The following is a 14,077-nucleotide window of genomic DNA, read 5'->3' as shown; positions in this document are numbered from 1 at the left end:
CGGAAAAACTAAACAAAAATTATTAAAATAATACTAGCATTTTTTATTATTTTATTGCAGCGATATTGTAGATTAGTTTGTATTCAAGGAATATAAAAGGTTCGAATCAGCAACGCATTTGATTGAATAGGAATATCTTAACCATTAGGACAATCTATCATTTGTTTTTTTTTATAATTAGTTGTGAAGATCAAATCGCATCAAGTTGCATATGCATGATTGTTTTTCATCATTGTGGTAAAATGATTATAAGCAAGGTTCAAAAATGTGCTAGTCGGGCGGCAGGCTGGAGCTTAGCGCCTAGGTTGCAAGGTGGGTGCCTAGGCGAACTAGGCGGTTTTAAGTAAATCTATTATATTTTATGTAAATAAGTGCTTTTGTACATAAAATATATGTAAATACATCATAAACTACAAAATAGAATGACATAAATATTATGAAGTATTGGAATATAATGAAAACATGAGGAACAAGCATATAATGTGTGTTCATTTAAGTATTCAACAAGTATCTTACAATTTACTGGGAAAAAAATGTAAAATGAAAGTTATTTATTTTCTATCTAAGTAAGTCACAACCTAGGTAGGTCTGGGTGGGTTAGGCGGGTGTCTATGTTGTCTAGGACGGCACCTCAGCATGTTTAGGTGCCATTTTTTAATTTTCAAACGCCTAAGCATTAATCGAGGCAGTGGCCAACCATCTAACACCTAGGCGGGGATTTTTAGAACAGTGGTTATAAGTGTTTGAATTGTGTTACTTATGTACACATCAAATCTTGAATTTGTGTGAATTTTACGTTGTGTACTATATTGTGTTTGTCCAATATTTCCGTCATTATGGTAGATCTCCATCTATTTTCATTTTGTGAATATTTCATTAAGAGTCTTTGTGTGGCCATAGGACAGGACAACTTTTGCACCAAGCAATTCTATATCCAAAACTTATTCACCAAGAAAAAAGAAGTACCATCATCCATGTTCTATCTCCACCAACCCATCCTCTTCTCTCACTTCCCCAATCATTTTCGTTCTCTAACTCCTCAATCATTTTCATTCTCTAACTCCTTGGAGAAACTCATTGGTGAGTATTTTGGTAGCATCCCATACGCTTTGGTGCTCCGCATATGAATTCTAGACGGGAGAATTTCTCCCTTGTGTGACAATGCTTAACCCTTTGTATCTTAGTCTCACACTCGTGTTTGGTGCCTTATACAGACGTTCGGACTCAAAATTGAGAGTTTTTCTTATTGAAAACAATTGATTTTCAGGAAATTGGAGAGAGAGTTCTTCAACACTAATTTGAACAAAATCTTGATCAGAATATTTCATGTATTTTCAAGTGTAACAATCAAAAGAGAATGTAACTACATGACTTTCCAGGGGAGAGTGGTAAAGTAGGGCAAGAAAGGAAGAGGAGATACACAAAGTGTAACAGATATGTATGGCTACCAACTCTGTAACGATAGAACGATAAAATACAGAAAATATATCAAACCATATTCTTTCTAGAGATTAATTTCTGAACGTTTGAATTTTTAGCAACTCTTGATTTCTTGGATCACAAGGTAGTCTCAAATGCCACATCAGTTGCCGGCAACCACTCACCGCCTTGGATCAATGATGTTACCGTGAACTTGGCCGCCTCGTCATCTGTAAGAGTAGGGTTGTAACCGGCCCACTTAACCCTTTGATCCACACCTGATCCAGGCCCACTGTTTTGGTACTCTGCATAGAATATGGTGTTGGGTGGGTCAACGTTGGTAACCCATTCCTTCCAGCCCAATGGGTTCAAGAATGATCTAATGTCAGACTGCATGATGACCGTGGTGGAGTAATCCTTCCAAGGCCTCCCCAGATATGTTTGAGCAGTGAGATTACTGTCTAACGCAGACAATCTGCACTTTTGGATTGAAATGCCAGTGTTCTGATTCGGGTCCTTTTTGCCTTGAGCTGTGATCGTGTTGAACTGGTTCGCCATAGGTTGCCTGGGCTGGATGTTGCAGTTCTGGAAAACTACAGCTGCATTGCCAAAAATGAAGTCTATGGTGCCGGTAATGTCACATTCCCGATAGAATTGTCGGTTGGAATGCGCATAGAGGGTGTCCTGGAAGCCATCAAACAAGCATCTGTAGTACACAGAGAGGTCCGAACCAGAGCGGAATGCCACTGCCTGGTGCTTTATTGCTCCTGCAGTGTTGAAGAATCCCATATCTTTCACGATGAAGCCTTTTCCTGTGACGGCTGGCAATCCAATATGTAATCACAGTAAGAATCCAAACACATTGAGTTTATATGCAAGTCAGAAAGCTAAAACACGTAACAGTTTGAATCAAAACATGAATTCTCAATCACGTCTCTCAGTCTGAAGACATAAAAACCCAACACATTTTATGAGAGATTGTGAATGCAAGAACACAAGGAATCATCCTAATTGCTTGACAATTTTTAGGGACACTTCCTATAATCTTAAAATGCATACTTGCATAGAAACCAATAGGAGGGGTTGGGTTTTCTTATGACTGGTGCAGGCCAATACAAACAATTGTTTAATGTTTTAGGGTTTAGGGTCCTTCTGCTATACAACAATATATGCATTGCCTTTAAGTGGCTCGGATCCATCCGCTAAACATCCTTGAATTCTTCAGCGCATACTCGCATATTCAGCGGTTAAATTTACCAAAATTTCTAATTCTCAGAACAGGAGCTTGCATTATCCATGATGTTCATCAACACAACATAATTTCAGGCAATCAATGAGAAAAAGTCAGCTGATCCACCACATGATGTCATTCAGGATAGACAGACAACACTTGCATTTCAGGGCAAGCAGGCATGTGCTAAGTTGCTAACTTGCATAGCAAATTAAATATGCAACAAATGGGCCCACCACATGAACAACAAGCAATATATTTGAGCATAAACCAGACATGCACATGGTGGGGGGCATCTGCTGTCCTCACACATCACCCAAATGGATATCGAATCCAACTTAACAGTATTAAAACTAAGCTTTGATCTTTTGATTCTTTTCATAAAAAAAGAACAAAACAATATCAACAGTTGAAAGAGAAGCACTAGCACATCGTAGATAACACGAAGATGCATAAACCATGTCCTAATTTAGCCTTATCAATGTCATCAATTTTGAAAGGCGACTTGGTCTCAATGTCTATGGTCTCCTTCCTAGCTCCAACCACAACGTTTCACATTCCTCACATGAGTGATAAGGACTTCTATACTACGGATTCACTGTCATTGTGCTCTTCTGGAACAAGACCACGTGTAGTGATCCAGGAGACCACAATGGCGGTGAATCCCTTCGATAGAAGGGTGACTCCCATATGAAATTTCCTTCAATTGGAATAGCCATGTTAGAATGCCTTGAGGCTTGGAGGCTATTAGGCTAGTTTTCTAAACGCAGCCGGCACACCCTTATCAATTGGACTAACCCACATTTGCACCAAGTGTTTCGAACATAATATTAATATAACACAACAAATACATGATCTATCTCACTAGGTGTTTCTCCTAAATCCGAACATTGATTGTTTAATCTCAAAACAAGAATTAAATTAATCAAACCAAAACAATGACAGAATAAATTAGGAAACTAATTAACACAGGATTAACTAAATTGAATGCGGTGGCGATTAAGAATTAGTACCAAAAGTGGCGGTGGAGAAGGTGGGGGTGCCGTCCACAAAGCTCAAGTTGCCGGAAACCACCGTCTTCGTCTTCCCATCTCCGAACATCATCACATTCCACTTGCTCTTATCCATCAACACATTCTCATAATAAACCCCTTGCTTCACATGAATCAGAATCCTGTTCTTGCTCTTCTTTGGCACCGTATCCACCGCCTCCTGAATCGTCTTAAAATCTCCCGTCCCATCCTTCGCCACCACTATCTGCGCCGTCGCATTGTTGTCCTGCAGCAGCCTCCTATCCCCCGGACTAATCCAACCCGGAAAATCCACCTCTGATCCTCCGACCCCGAGCAGCCTCCGGTGAACCGGAACGTTCAAATTCGTAAGAAGGCTCAGGATTTTCGCCACAATCGCCAAACTATTGCTCGAAAATTCAGTTGTATTCTGCATCGCCGCCTTGAATTCTTGAACGAGGGTCGAGTTGAGATCCGCCAGAGAGTCCAAACAAGTCTCCTGATCCGTCAATGTGGTGCTCAACCACGTCTTGATGTCGTTGATTTTGGCGGCGGAGAGAAGCTTGTCGCCCTGATTCACATCCATGGAGGTCAGCGAGTCGTTGAGCCTGTCAACCACGTCTTCAAACAGGCCCTCGCAGACGTCTAGAACTTTCTCCAGGTGGGTGTCATTGGCGATGTTCAGGCCGATTTTCGCCGGCAACCCGGGAAGCTTCGCGGCGGCGTGAATGGCGACCTGCAGAGAGAGCTTGAAAATCACTTCCGGGTCGGTGCTGTTCGATGTCTCGAGCGCGGAGATGCTCGAGAAACACGAACTCGGGTATTGGGTCACGCCGCAAACCGCCTTCAGCGACGCCGCCGGAGTCAATTCGGGGCCGGGGGTCGAGTTGGGTACAGAAGACGACGAGTTGTTCCTCTTGTGTATGATCACCCCCGCGACAACGCCGATGATCACCGCCAACAGAACCACCGTGGAGACTGAGAGGATGATGAGACGCTTCCGGGTCTTGCGTTTGAAGGCCTGCTCTTCGAGCTCGTCGACTTTGCCGTAGCCCTTGAAGGACTTGACGGAGTCCATTTCTGATACTCCTTTTTTCTTCTTCTCTGCTTTTCTACTTTTGGTTTGCTGGGTTTCGTTTGTGTGTGTGTGTGTGTGATTGAAAGCGCTGTGAGGTTTGGAGCTACTTTTGGACAAGTGTGGGATTTCCTTTTTCTACGAGGCTTCTTCTTGCTTAACAAGTTTAATTACTTTTTTTAGTACTTATGATCCATTTATTCTGGTCCTTCTTTTTCTTAAAATTTACTTCGTTTCGGGTACAAACCTTCTCTCCCACCTCCTCTAAGGTTTGGTCTCCAAGTAAGTTCTCCTTCGGTTTGATTCGAGAACCCTCCTTACCCTCCTTACGTCATTCAGGACATCTTTCTTCAAGACTTGTGATGTATTTGAGTTTGTTTAATGAAAATTATATTGTTTTTTCTTTAAGAAAGTCCATTTCCTTACAAATAAACAATGATTTGGTTTAATTAGTACGGAACAACATACTATACCATGCTTACCAGCCATACTTAATTGTTAGCACAAAAGCAAGGAGTTGCACTCATAGTCATAATTGTTTGTTTATTTGGAGTTAAACTGAATTCGTATTGGTCCTATTGGACAGTTTGCTTCCTACGTATAAATAAGTAATAAGTTGGTGCCTACCGCGTAGGGTGACATTGATATGGAGATTAAATTTTTAAATCGAATTTTGTAAACCAAATAATACGGTTGTTGATGATTGGATTATCAGTTAAGTGTTGATTAACGTGCGTCTATTTTATTTGTGACACATCATTTGGTTACCGATTGAGTTTTCACTTCTAAGTTTTAATAACGTTAGTGCCATGCTAACAGAGTTGCTCATCATGTATGCAATTTATAAAGTTGAGCTTAACGAATTTGAATTTGTCTAATTACAACTCGTTTATATAATTAGTCACCCGAACTCAACTTCTTGAGTTAACGGGTTAGGCGTTACACCCATTAACATTCGTCATGGGTTTTTTTCGCAGTACATTACAATTAAGCTATTGGGAGACTGAATGCTTGTGTAAATCAAAACCAAGAGAAAATTGGTCATGGAATTTTACTTCCAAGGAGTTCCATAGTTTTGTGTTTGTATTTTTTGGGTTGTATTATCTAATAAAAGTGAGATCTCTCTCTCAAATCTCAATACAAAATTATTAATATCCTCCACACATAACTTAGTTATTTATCCCCAACTTAACTTATTTGAGGTAGTCCTCCATAATCCATATGTCAACTTCCCCATACGAAACAACAACCAATCAATCAATTTTAAGTTTGCTTGATTGTTTCCGACAGTCCAAAGCTACAAGCAAAACGAGTGGACCCTAATTTGAAAAGATGTGTTATTCACACACTCTATTTTACTTCTCACACACCCTTTGTTAATTTATGTTCGTTGATTTTCTTCAATTCATTTGATCAAACGGCCGAAAATTAGAGGGATGTGTAAGAAGTAAAAAATGGTGTGTGGATATCACATCTCAATTTGAAATCATTCTTCCTTCATTCCTATGTACCACAACATGCATATACAATATTGTTGTGAGAAACATTTCTATACAACGACATTGTAAGAGATAAAGTGTCAATAATATAATTTAGTAATAAACTCGTTATTTATGATGAAATTTAAATCACTTCAAAATCGGAAAAAAATATCATTGAATCGTAATACTAGTTGCAAATTGTTATTTTTTTTCAAGTAGAGAAAGATTAGGTGAGATTAGCTTTTCGGTAATGGTCGCATGCCAGACACCTATTTGTTTGATAATAAATGAAAGTAAAAGAAAAAGATCAAGACCCACAAAAACAAAAATGATCAACGAAAACGGTGATATAGACAAAACGAAATGCCACAAGCATGAGCAGAGGCTGCAAAATTTGGTATCATGGACCACCAGTAATAAGCATAGCTATCTACCCCAAAAGAAGCTAAAGCATCTGCAACCTGATTTCCTTCTCCATAAATATGTGTACACATAAATTACACTTGGCTAAGTCGCCAAAGACAATTCTTCCAAATTTTTATATAGGGTCATTTTGGTTCTAGTCCCTTATTAACCTAATTGTTAGATTCAAACCTTGTTTGTTTAAATATTTTGATCGAGGTCCTTAGCATCATTTAAGATATTTAACTCATGTATTTATGCATTTAATGTCCCTCAAATTATGAAGTTTAACCAATTCAAATAATATTTTTAAAATATAGTAAATACTTAAAAATCAATAATAGAGTAATATTGTTCTTCACAAAATTATAGCAAAAAAAATAATGTACCCACATAATTATTAACATATTTTAAAAAATAACTACTGATATATTTTAAAACATAACATAATACATATAATTAGCATGGGTACATTTAGCAAAATAAAAAATCGGTACAAATAAATTTTAAAAATATGGATACAAATACAAATAAAAGTTTAAAATATATGGGCACAAAAAGAAATTAATATATGAGTACAAATTAAAGCTGAAAATAAAATTGGTACAAATTAAAAAAATGGGTTGCAAATTAAAAATGGGTACAAACTAAAAATAAAAATATATGATATAAAAATTTAGTCATATTTAGTTATAAATATATTAAATGTAACGTTTCTAACACTAAATAAATGTATTTAGAAATTAAAATATTTTATTATTGAAATAATTAATAGCGTTTATTAAAACCCAAGGACCTTAATAAAAAATTAAAAATGAATAAGGTTTTAATCAATGAAGTAACAAAAAAAGGTCTATGAACCTAATTTTTCCTTTTATATAAAACTAGTTAAATAGAGGGTTTCCATAATGATGTATACTGCATAGTATAGACCATTCCAGCCACTGTACCAACAAAAGCAGTTATTTTCTATGGACTCATTGGATTATACATTCTTCAATTTCATAATTGGTATTGGGAAGCCGGTGCACTTCCCATCGTTTATTCTATTCAACAATGATCATTTCCATCAATCTTTCCTTGGACTTTTGATTCATCAACCAAGCACGGTAGATTCAACTTTGAGTTCTCTTACAAGGACAAGTATCCTTTCCGAATTCTCTTTGTAGAGATTTGGAGATCAATTAATTGTATCTGTTCATCGTACATCGTGCGACCAGTTTTCTTTAGATACTATTTATATTAATTTTAAATTAAAATTTTAAAATGATTTCTAACTGATGATATACGATGAACATACACGATTGATTGATCAACCAAATCCCCACAAAGAGAATCCAAAGAGGATCCTATTCCCTCTTAAAATACTTGTAATTCGTTGAAATAAACAAAAAATTACCACCAGTGATCATTTTCATCAAATTGTAAAAAATTTCACCCATATTGTCCACGTGTTATATGAAACGTGTCTTGCGTTCATGCAACGGATGGAGAGAACAATTGAAAGCAACAATGTGAACTTGTTTTGCCACATGGAAGTGGAACCACAAAGAGTGGTAGCATAACATGCGAGATCAACGCTCATCAAATTTGGGGGTCGTTTTCAATTGGACTGTTTCTGTGATTCATATCCAAGTTATCCTAAAGCTAAGGGTACCCCACAGCATTTTTCTTCCCTTTATATTTAGGGTGGGGATATATAGAATAGTGGCATCTTACTAATTGTACGGCAATACCGCGTGCCTATGTGAAATGCCGAATATGTGATGGAGAGCCGGCAATTTCGCCCCTAAAGCCCACATGCATTTTCAATTTTACACTATGTAATGTTATTTAGATATTCAAAACTAATAGATTTGCCGACACATGTCAACATATATTGGTAGATCTCACATCGATTAGAGAGTTCACTAGCAAATGTGTAGCATTAACTAATGTGTCTAGCTGCGAACAATTTATATAACAAGTTCATTATCACAATAACGTTCCATTCTAAACACAAGAATAATTGTAAAAAAGCTAACACATGTCATATATATATATATATATATATATATATATTAAGTGAGAAAACAAAAAAGGCGAAGCTTTCAAAATGCATAAAATTAAAAAGGGAAAAAACTGTGAAAATTACAAAATAAAACTACCTCAGAGGAGGTAATTATTGAATTAGCTATTTTAATTTTGTTTTTTTTAAATACATGTAAATTCAGTACTTTAATCGTCTATACATACATACAAGAAAAGAGACATAAAAAAAGCCAAAAGAACAAAAACAAAACAAAACCAGGAGGAATACAAAAAGACAGCTAAATTGATAGGAATGCTATGCAATATGCAAGCACTAGGATACTGTCCAATATAACATGTTCTTCACCTTGGTCCTTTGATCTGTTTCATCATAGTTTCATCATAATTAGTAGTAATGTACTGAGAGAGATAGAGAACAATATACAACATGTGATAAATTAACTTATTTCGATAAGAAGAAATAGCTAATTATATATCGGAAGCAACCCTATTAGTCAATCCGACGTAAAAGTAGGTATGATATATATATAGCAATGAACAAAGGTAGATTATGCCCTAGAAATCACCATCTTCTTCACTATCATCTCTCTCCCTCTTCGTTCTTGTGCAAACATCGCAAAGATAATTGGCTAGAAATCACCATCTACAGGTATGAAAATTAAATTAGGTTTTCAAGCTTTTACAGATTTACTTAGCTAAGATTTGTTGGTTAAATTAGATCAACCACATGAGATGATAATAAATTGAAAGAATCATGTGTTACCTTGTTGATGAAAAAAAAGGGTGGTGTTTGGTGTGGTTTATACAAGATAGATCCAATAATTGCATTACAAACAAAGTGGACATGGCCCTCACTAAAGTCGTTGTCATGGTCTATCTTTTGCTCTGTCAATTCTTCCACTTTTCCATGGTCAGTCTTCTTTTGCTTTGCCACATTTTGAAGGTCTATCTTTCGCTTTGCCAAAAAGCTTTGAATAATAGCATTTACCATAGATGATCCCATTCAAATGGTAGAATAGCACTCTCCAATATTTATGGGTTTTGGCTCCCATGAACCGGAAAAGAGGTTGCCGTTTTTATCAAAACCATGTTCTATACCAATTGCGTATAGTGCTCAATTGTTCCTTCAGGAACAAAATACTTGACGTCTTGTTTGGGCTCCACATATACTTGTCGTATGTTTGCTCATAACTTGTACAATATCTGCCTTACTACCCAATTCTTTCTTTCAGCCGTTTCAGTGCTTACTTCAAAATCTATTCATCTCCAAAGAAAATATAACCAATAGCATTTCCCTCCTCATCCTGGCACAAATATTTGAACTTCTCATTGTTTGACGTTCACAAACCCCTTTTTTTGTTTTTCTACACGCTCAACTATCGCAAAGAAAGTAAATAAAACCTCTACAAAGGAGCTCTACAAGTCATAGCAATGACAAATGAAAGATTATCCTGTAATGAACAAGATTATCGTGTAATGATGCTTGTTGCAGCAACATGAATCTGCATTTTCTTTTAATTTTAACTTGATAGGAACTTAACAATCTTGCTCTAGAATTAATGATATATTTTGTGCTCTGCATGGACACACACATTGTTAGTTACATCACTTATGCATAACATAGAAAAGGACACACGTAATTGTAATTGTTGATGCACAAAACCGGATGGTCTTGGTACAACGTAAATCCGACCGTGAATCTGCATGAAATGTAAATGACACAAGAGTTATCGTGGTTCACCCCAAGGTTTGGGTTACGTCCACACTGATTATGTATTTATCTGAGGGAGAGAGAGCTCTAAGAGTGAGAGCGTTGAGAGGGATGAGGAGAGACCCCCCCTGTTTGTGAGGGTGAGGAGGCCCTTTTATAGAATAAGGGCTCCTCCCCTAATTACATATTTGCCCTTTTCTTTATTACATAATTACATTTAAGTCCCCCGAGTATTTATACGAGGTCTAAATACGAGGCCCTAAATATGGTATAAACAGTAGTCCCTTAAGTCTTCAGTCAAGAGAGTCTTTTGGCTGGAGACTTGAAATTTAGTCCATGTGTGGGCCGAAATAACTAGATGTTGTCTTGAACTGATGCTCGATATGAGGCAGTGCTCATTCTGAAATAACGCTCAACTAGAAGTAGCACACGCTGCGAGGCTGCTCGGCTTGTGGCTTATGTTGCCATGGTTGGCTCGGCTTGCGGCGTTTGAAGGTGAGGGAGTCCCTTTTATAGAATAAGGGCTCGCTCATCAATCCATGAATGATGGGCTAGAGTTGATGCTCTCTAATGATGGTGAGGGAGTCCCTTTTATAAAATAAGGGATCGCTCCTCAATACATAAGTGATAGGTTAGGAGTGATGCTCGCGGCGAGGCGGTTGCTCAGCTGGCGGTGTTACTCTCTAATGATGGTGAGAGAGTCCCTTTTATAGAATAAGGGCTCGCTCCTCAATACATAAGTGATGGGCTACGAGTGATGCTCGTGAATAGGCGGTTGCTCAGTTGGCGGCGTTGCTCTCTAATGAAGGTGAGGGAGTCCCTTTTATAGAATAAGGGCTCGCTCCTTAATACATGAATAATGGGCTAAGTTGATGCTCTCTAATGATGGTGAGGGAGTCCCTTTTATAGAATAAGGGCTCGTTTCTCAATACATAAATGATGGGCTAGAGTTGATGCTCGCAGCGAGGCGGTTGCTCAGTAGACGGCGATACTCTCTAATGGTAGTGAGGGAGTCCCTTTTATAAAATAAGGGCTCGTTCCTCAATACATAAGTTATGGGCTAAGTCCCCCAAATATTTTTCATGAGGTCCAGTTGAGGCCCAATATATGGTACATAATGTAGTCCCCCAAGTCTTCGGTCAATAGAATCTGTTGGCTGGAGACTTCAAATTGAATCCATGTATGGGCCGAAGTGGCGGTTGTTTGGAGACGGTATTTGTATACCCTGCACTGAAGCTTTGTAGGTAAAGCTTTGCAAGTGAAGCTTTGAAGCTAGAGCTCTGTAAATGAAGTTTTCGAAGCTGGAGCTCTGTAAATGAAGCTTTTGAAGCTAGAGATTTTATAAATGAAGCTTTTGAAGCTGATTGACATGAGTGATGCTCATGGATGTTGACATGAGTGATGCTCATGGATGTTGACATGAGTGATGCTCATGAATGTTTATGTATGATTGACATGAGTGATGCTCATGAATGTTGTCATGAGTGATGCTCATGAATGTTAACATGAGTGATGCTCATGAATGTTGACATGAATGATGGTCATGAATGTTTATGTTTGGTTGTCATGAGTGATGCTCATAAATGTTTATGTATGAATGACATGAGTAATGCTCATGTATAATTTGGAGTACTGGGCGTATTTTTGATCACCTGGTTGGTGACATCATGACATGAAGGAGAGTACGGGTTGTACATTTCATCACATGGTTGGTGACATGAATGACTAGTTGCCAAATGATATTAGAGTACGGGTTGTACATTTCATCACCTGATTGGTAGCATGAATGGCTAGTTGCCAAATGATATTGGAGTACGGGTTGTACATTTCATCACCTGGTTGGTGGCATGAATGGCTAGTTGCCAAATGATATTGGAGTACGGGTTGTACATTTCATCACCTGGTTGGTGGCATGAATGGCTAGTTGCCAAGTGATATTGAAGTACGGGTTGTATATTTCATCACCTGATTGGTGGTAATAGCGGCAGGTTGCCGAATAATTTTAGAGTACTAGGCGTACTTTTAATCACCTGGTTGGTGCTTTTTTGGGCTTATAGATCTTTGCCCTCCACAACATGTCAGCCCATTTATTTTGGGCTTTGTCGTTTTTTTTTTTTTTAACCCTTTGATGGGGTTTATACATATTACCCTCTGATAGGGTTTATACAAATGTCTCCGAAAGATAGGAAAACTAAATTACATCACACAAAAACAAGAAAAGTAAATCACATCTTTCTGGTGTGATGTTTATTCCTTACTTTTACCTTCTGCTTTTCCTTTTCCACCGCACCTCTCTGTCTCTGTCTCTGCGTTGCCAGAGATCTGGCTTCCACTTGATGACGTTGTTCCTTTCCCCATTTGAAAAACCGAGAGCTCCTGTTTGTAAAAGCAAAAAGATACCATTTGTATGTAAAAGCATCTTTTCCTTTTCTTTTTTCTTTTCACTTTGTTTCCCACTGCCTTTCTCTTTTGCTTTTTTGTGCTGTCATCTGCCATTGGGGATCTGCAGCCATCGTTGAAGAAATCATCTCATATACATCATCAACTTTGCCGATAATTTGTCCAAATCCTTGGCTATTTCCAGCTCATCCAGATGCTGCGTTGACTGCGACAGAAGTTTTGTAACCTCTAATCCAAAGGCTTCGATTTTTTGAACGCAATTCAACTTCTTCTTCATGAGCCTCCCTAAGTTCAGCTGGTAAATTCTTACGGAGCATGTGCTCAATAGAGCGTATCTGGTTTTTGAGGGTGACGGACTTGCAAAACCACTTATTGAGCTCAAAACCAGAAAATCCCTCTCCATTATTCCAACATACAGTCATGGCTTTGAATCAAGGCCAGAGAAAGTCGATGATGATGATGATGATGTGTACCAGTGAGTCAATGACGTGGCCCCAGCTTTTTGTCTCCAAGTTTCATGAAAAGTAACACCACTTACACTCGGGGAAGAGATAAGCCTTGCTGAGTGCAGAACGTTCATAGGGAGCCACCGCCTCTTATTTTTGCTTTTGCTTTCTCCAAACATCTTCTTTTTCTTTTTCTTTTTTTGCTTTTCACTTTGTTCCCTTTTTCTGCTGCAATCCCAACTCAGGCTCCGCTTCTACGATAACGTCAGCAATGGAGTCCTGCAGAGCGGGCAAGTTTTGTGATCGTCCTCGTCGTGATGGTGAAGATGATGATCATTGTACTCCAGCCCCCTATCAATGCACTCAGTGTGGAACACGTGGCAGAGACAATTCTAAGTTGTTTATCAGACTACAAGCAAAGATACAATAATGAATCACATCTCCAAATCCCAAGTACTCTCAGTAGTTAATTTTGGCATCTTTCGTTCCTCCGCCAAATTGACAGATGCTGAAAACTGAGAAAAGCCATTGATTTTTGATCTCCTCGACCACTTCAACCCCAACAACATCATCATAAACCATTTGGGCCACCGCGAGATCCCACGAATTCTTGCCCAACTCGTACGATGGCTCAAACATCGTGAAGTGAGCCTCTCTGGTCGTGGCACCAAAACTTCAACAGATAAACCGAAGAGGGCGTTGGGACGTTGGAGATTTGATTGAGATAAAATGAGAAGAAGCACGACGACGGGCACGCGGACGAGAGCTGATCCTTCAACCTCTCCTAATCACAGCTGAGGCCGGCCTTGTCGGGACAGTTGACCATGAGGACGGAGGGCTCATCAGGAGCCTTCCTCAGCTTGATAACGAC

General features: G+C 38.4%; 1 protein-coding gene across 1 annotated transcript; it reads right to left on the bottom strand.

Annotated features, from left to right (window-relative positions):
• Window positions 1-1,297: 1,297 nt before the first annotated feature.
• LOC103443625 (pectinesterase 3) lies at window positions 1,298-4,986 on the bottom strand. The gene is made up of 2 exons (XM_008382512.4): window positions 3,664-4,986; window positions 1,298-2,240 (listed from the first exon to the last, which is right to left on the bottom strand). The coding sequence occupies exons 1-2, from the start codon at window positions 4,736-4,738 to the stop codon at window positions 1,558-1,560; spliced, it is 1,758 nt and encodes a 585-aa protein (XP_008380734.1). The 5' UTR covers window positions 4,739-4,986; the 3' UTR covers window positions 1,298-1,557.
• Between the last annotated feature and the right edge of the window lie 9,091 nt (window positions 4,987-14,077).

The sequence above is a fragment of the Malus domestica genome, chromosome 09 (genome assembly GCF_042453785.1).
Source record: "Malus domestica chromosome 09, GDT2T_hap1".
Classification (NCBI taxonomy): Eukaryota; Viridiplantae; Streptophyta; class Magnoliopsida; order Rosales; family Rosaceae; genus Malus; species Malus domestica.
Note: the sequence above shows the minus strand (reverse complement) of the source record. Positions and strands in the feature narration are given on the sequence as shown.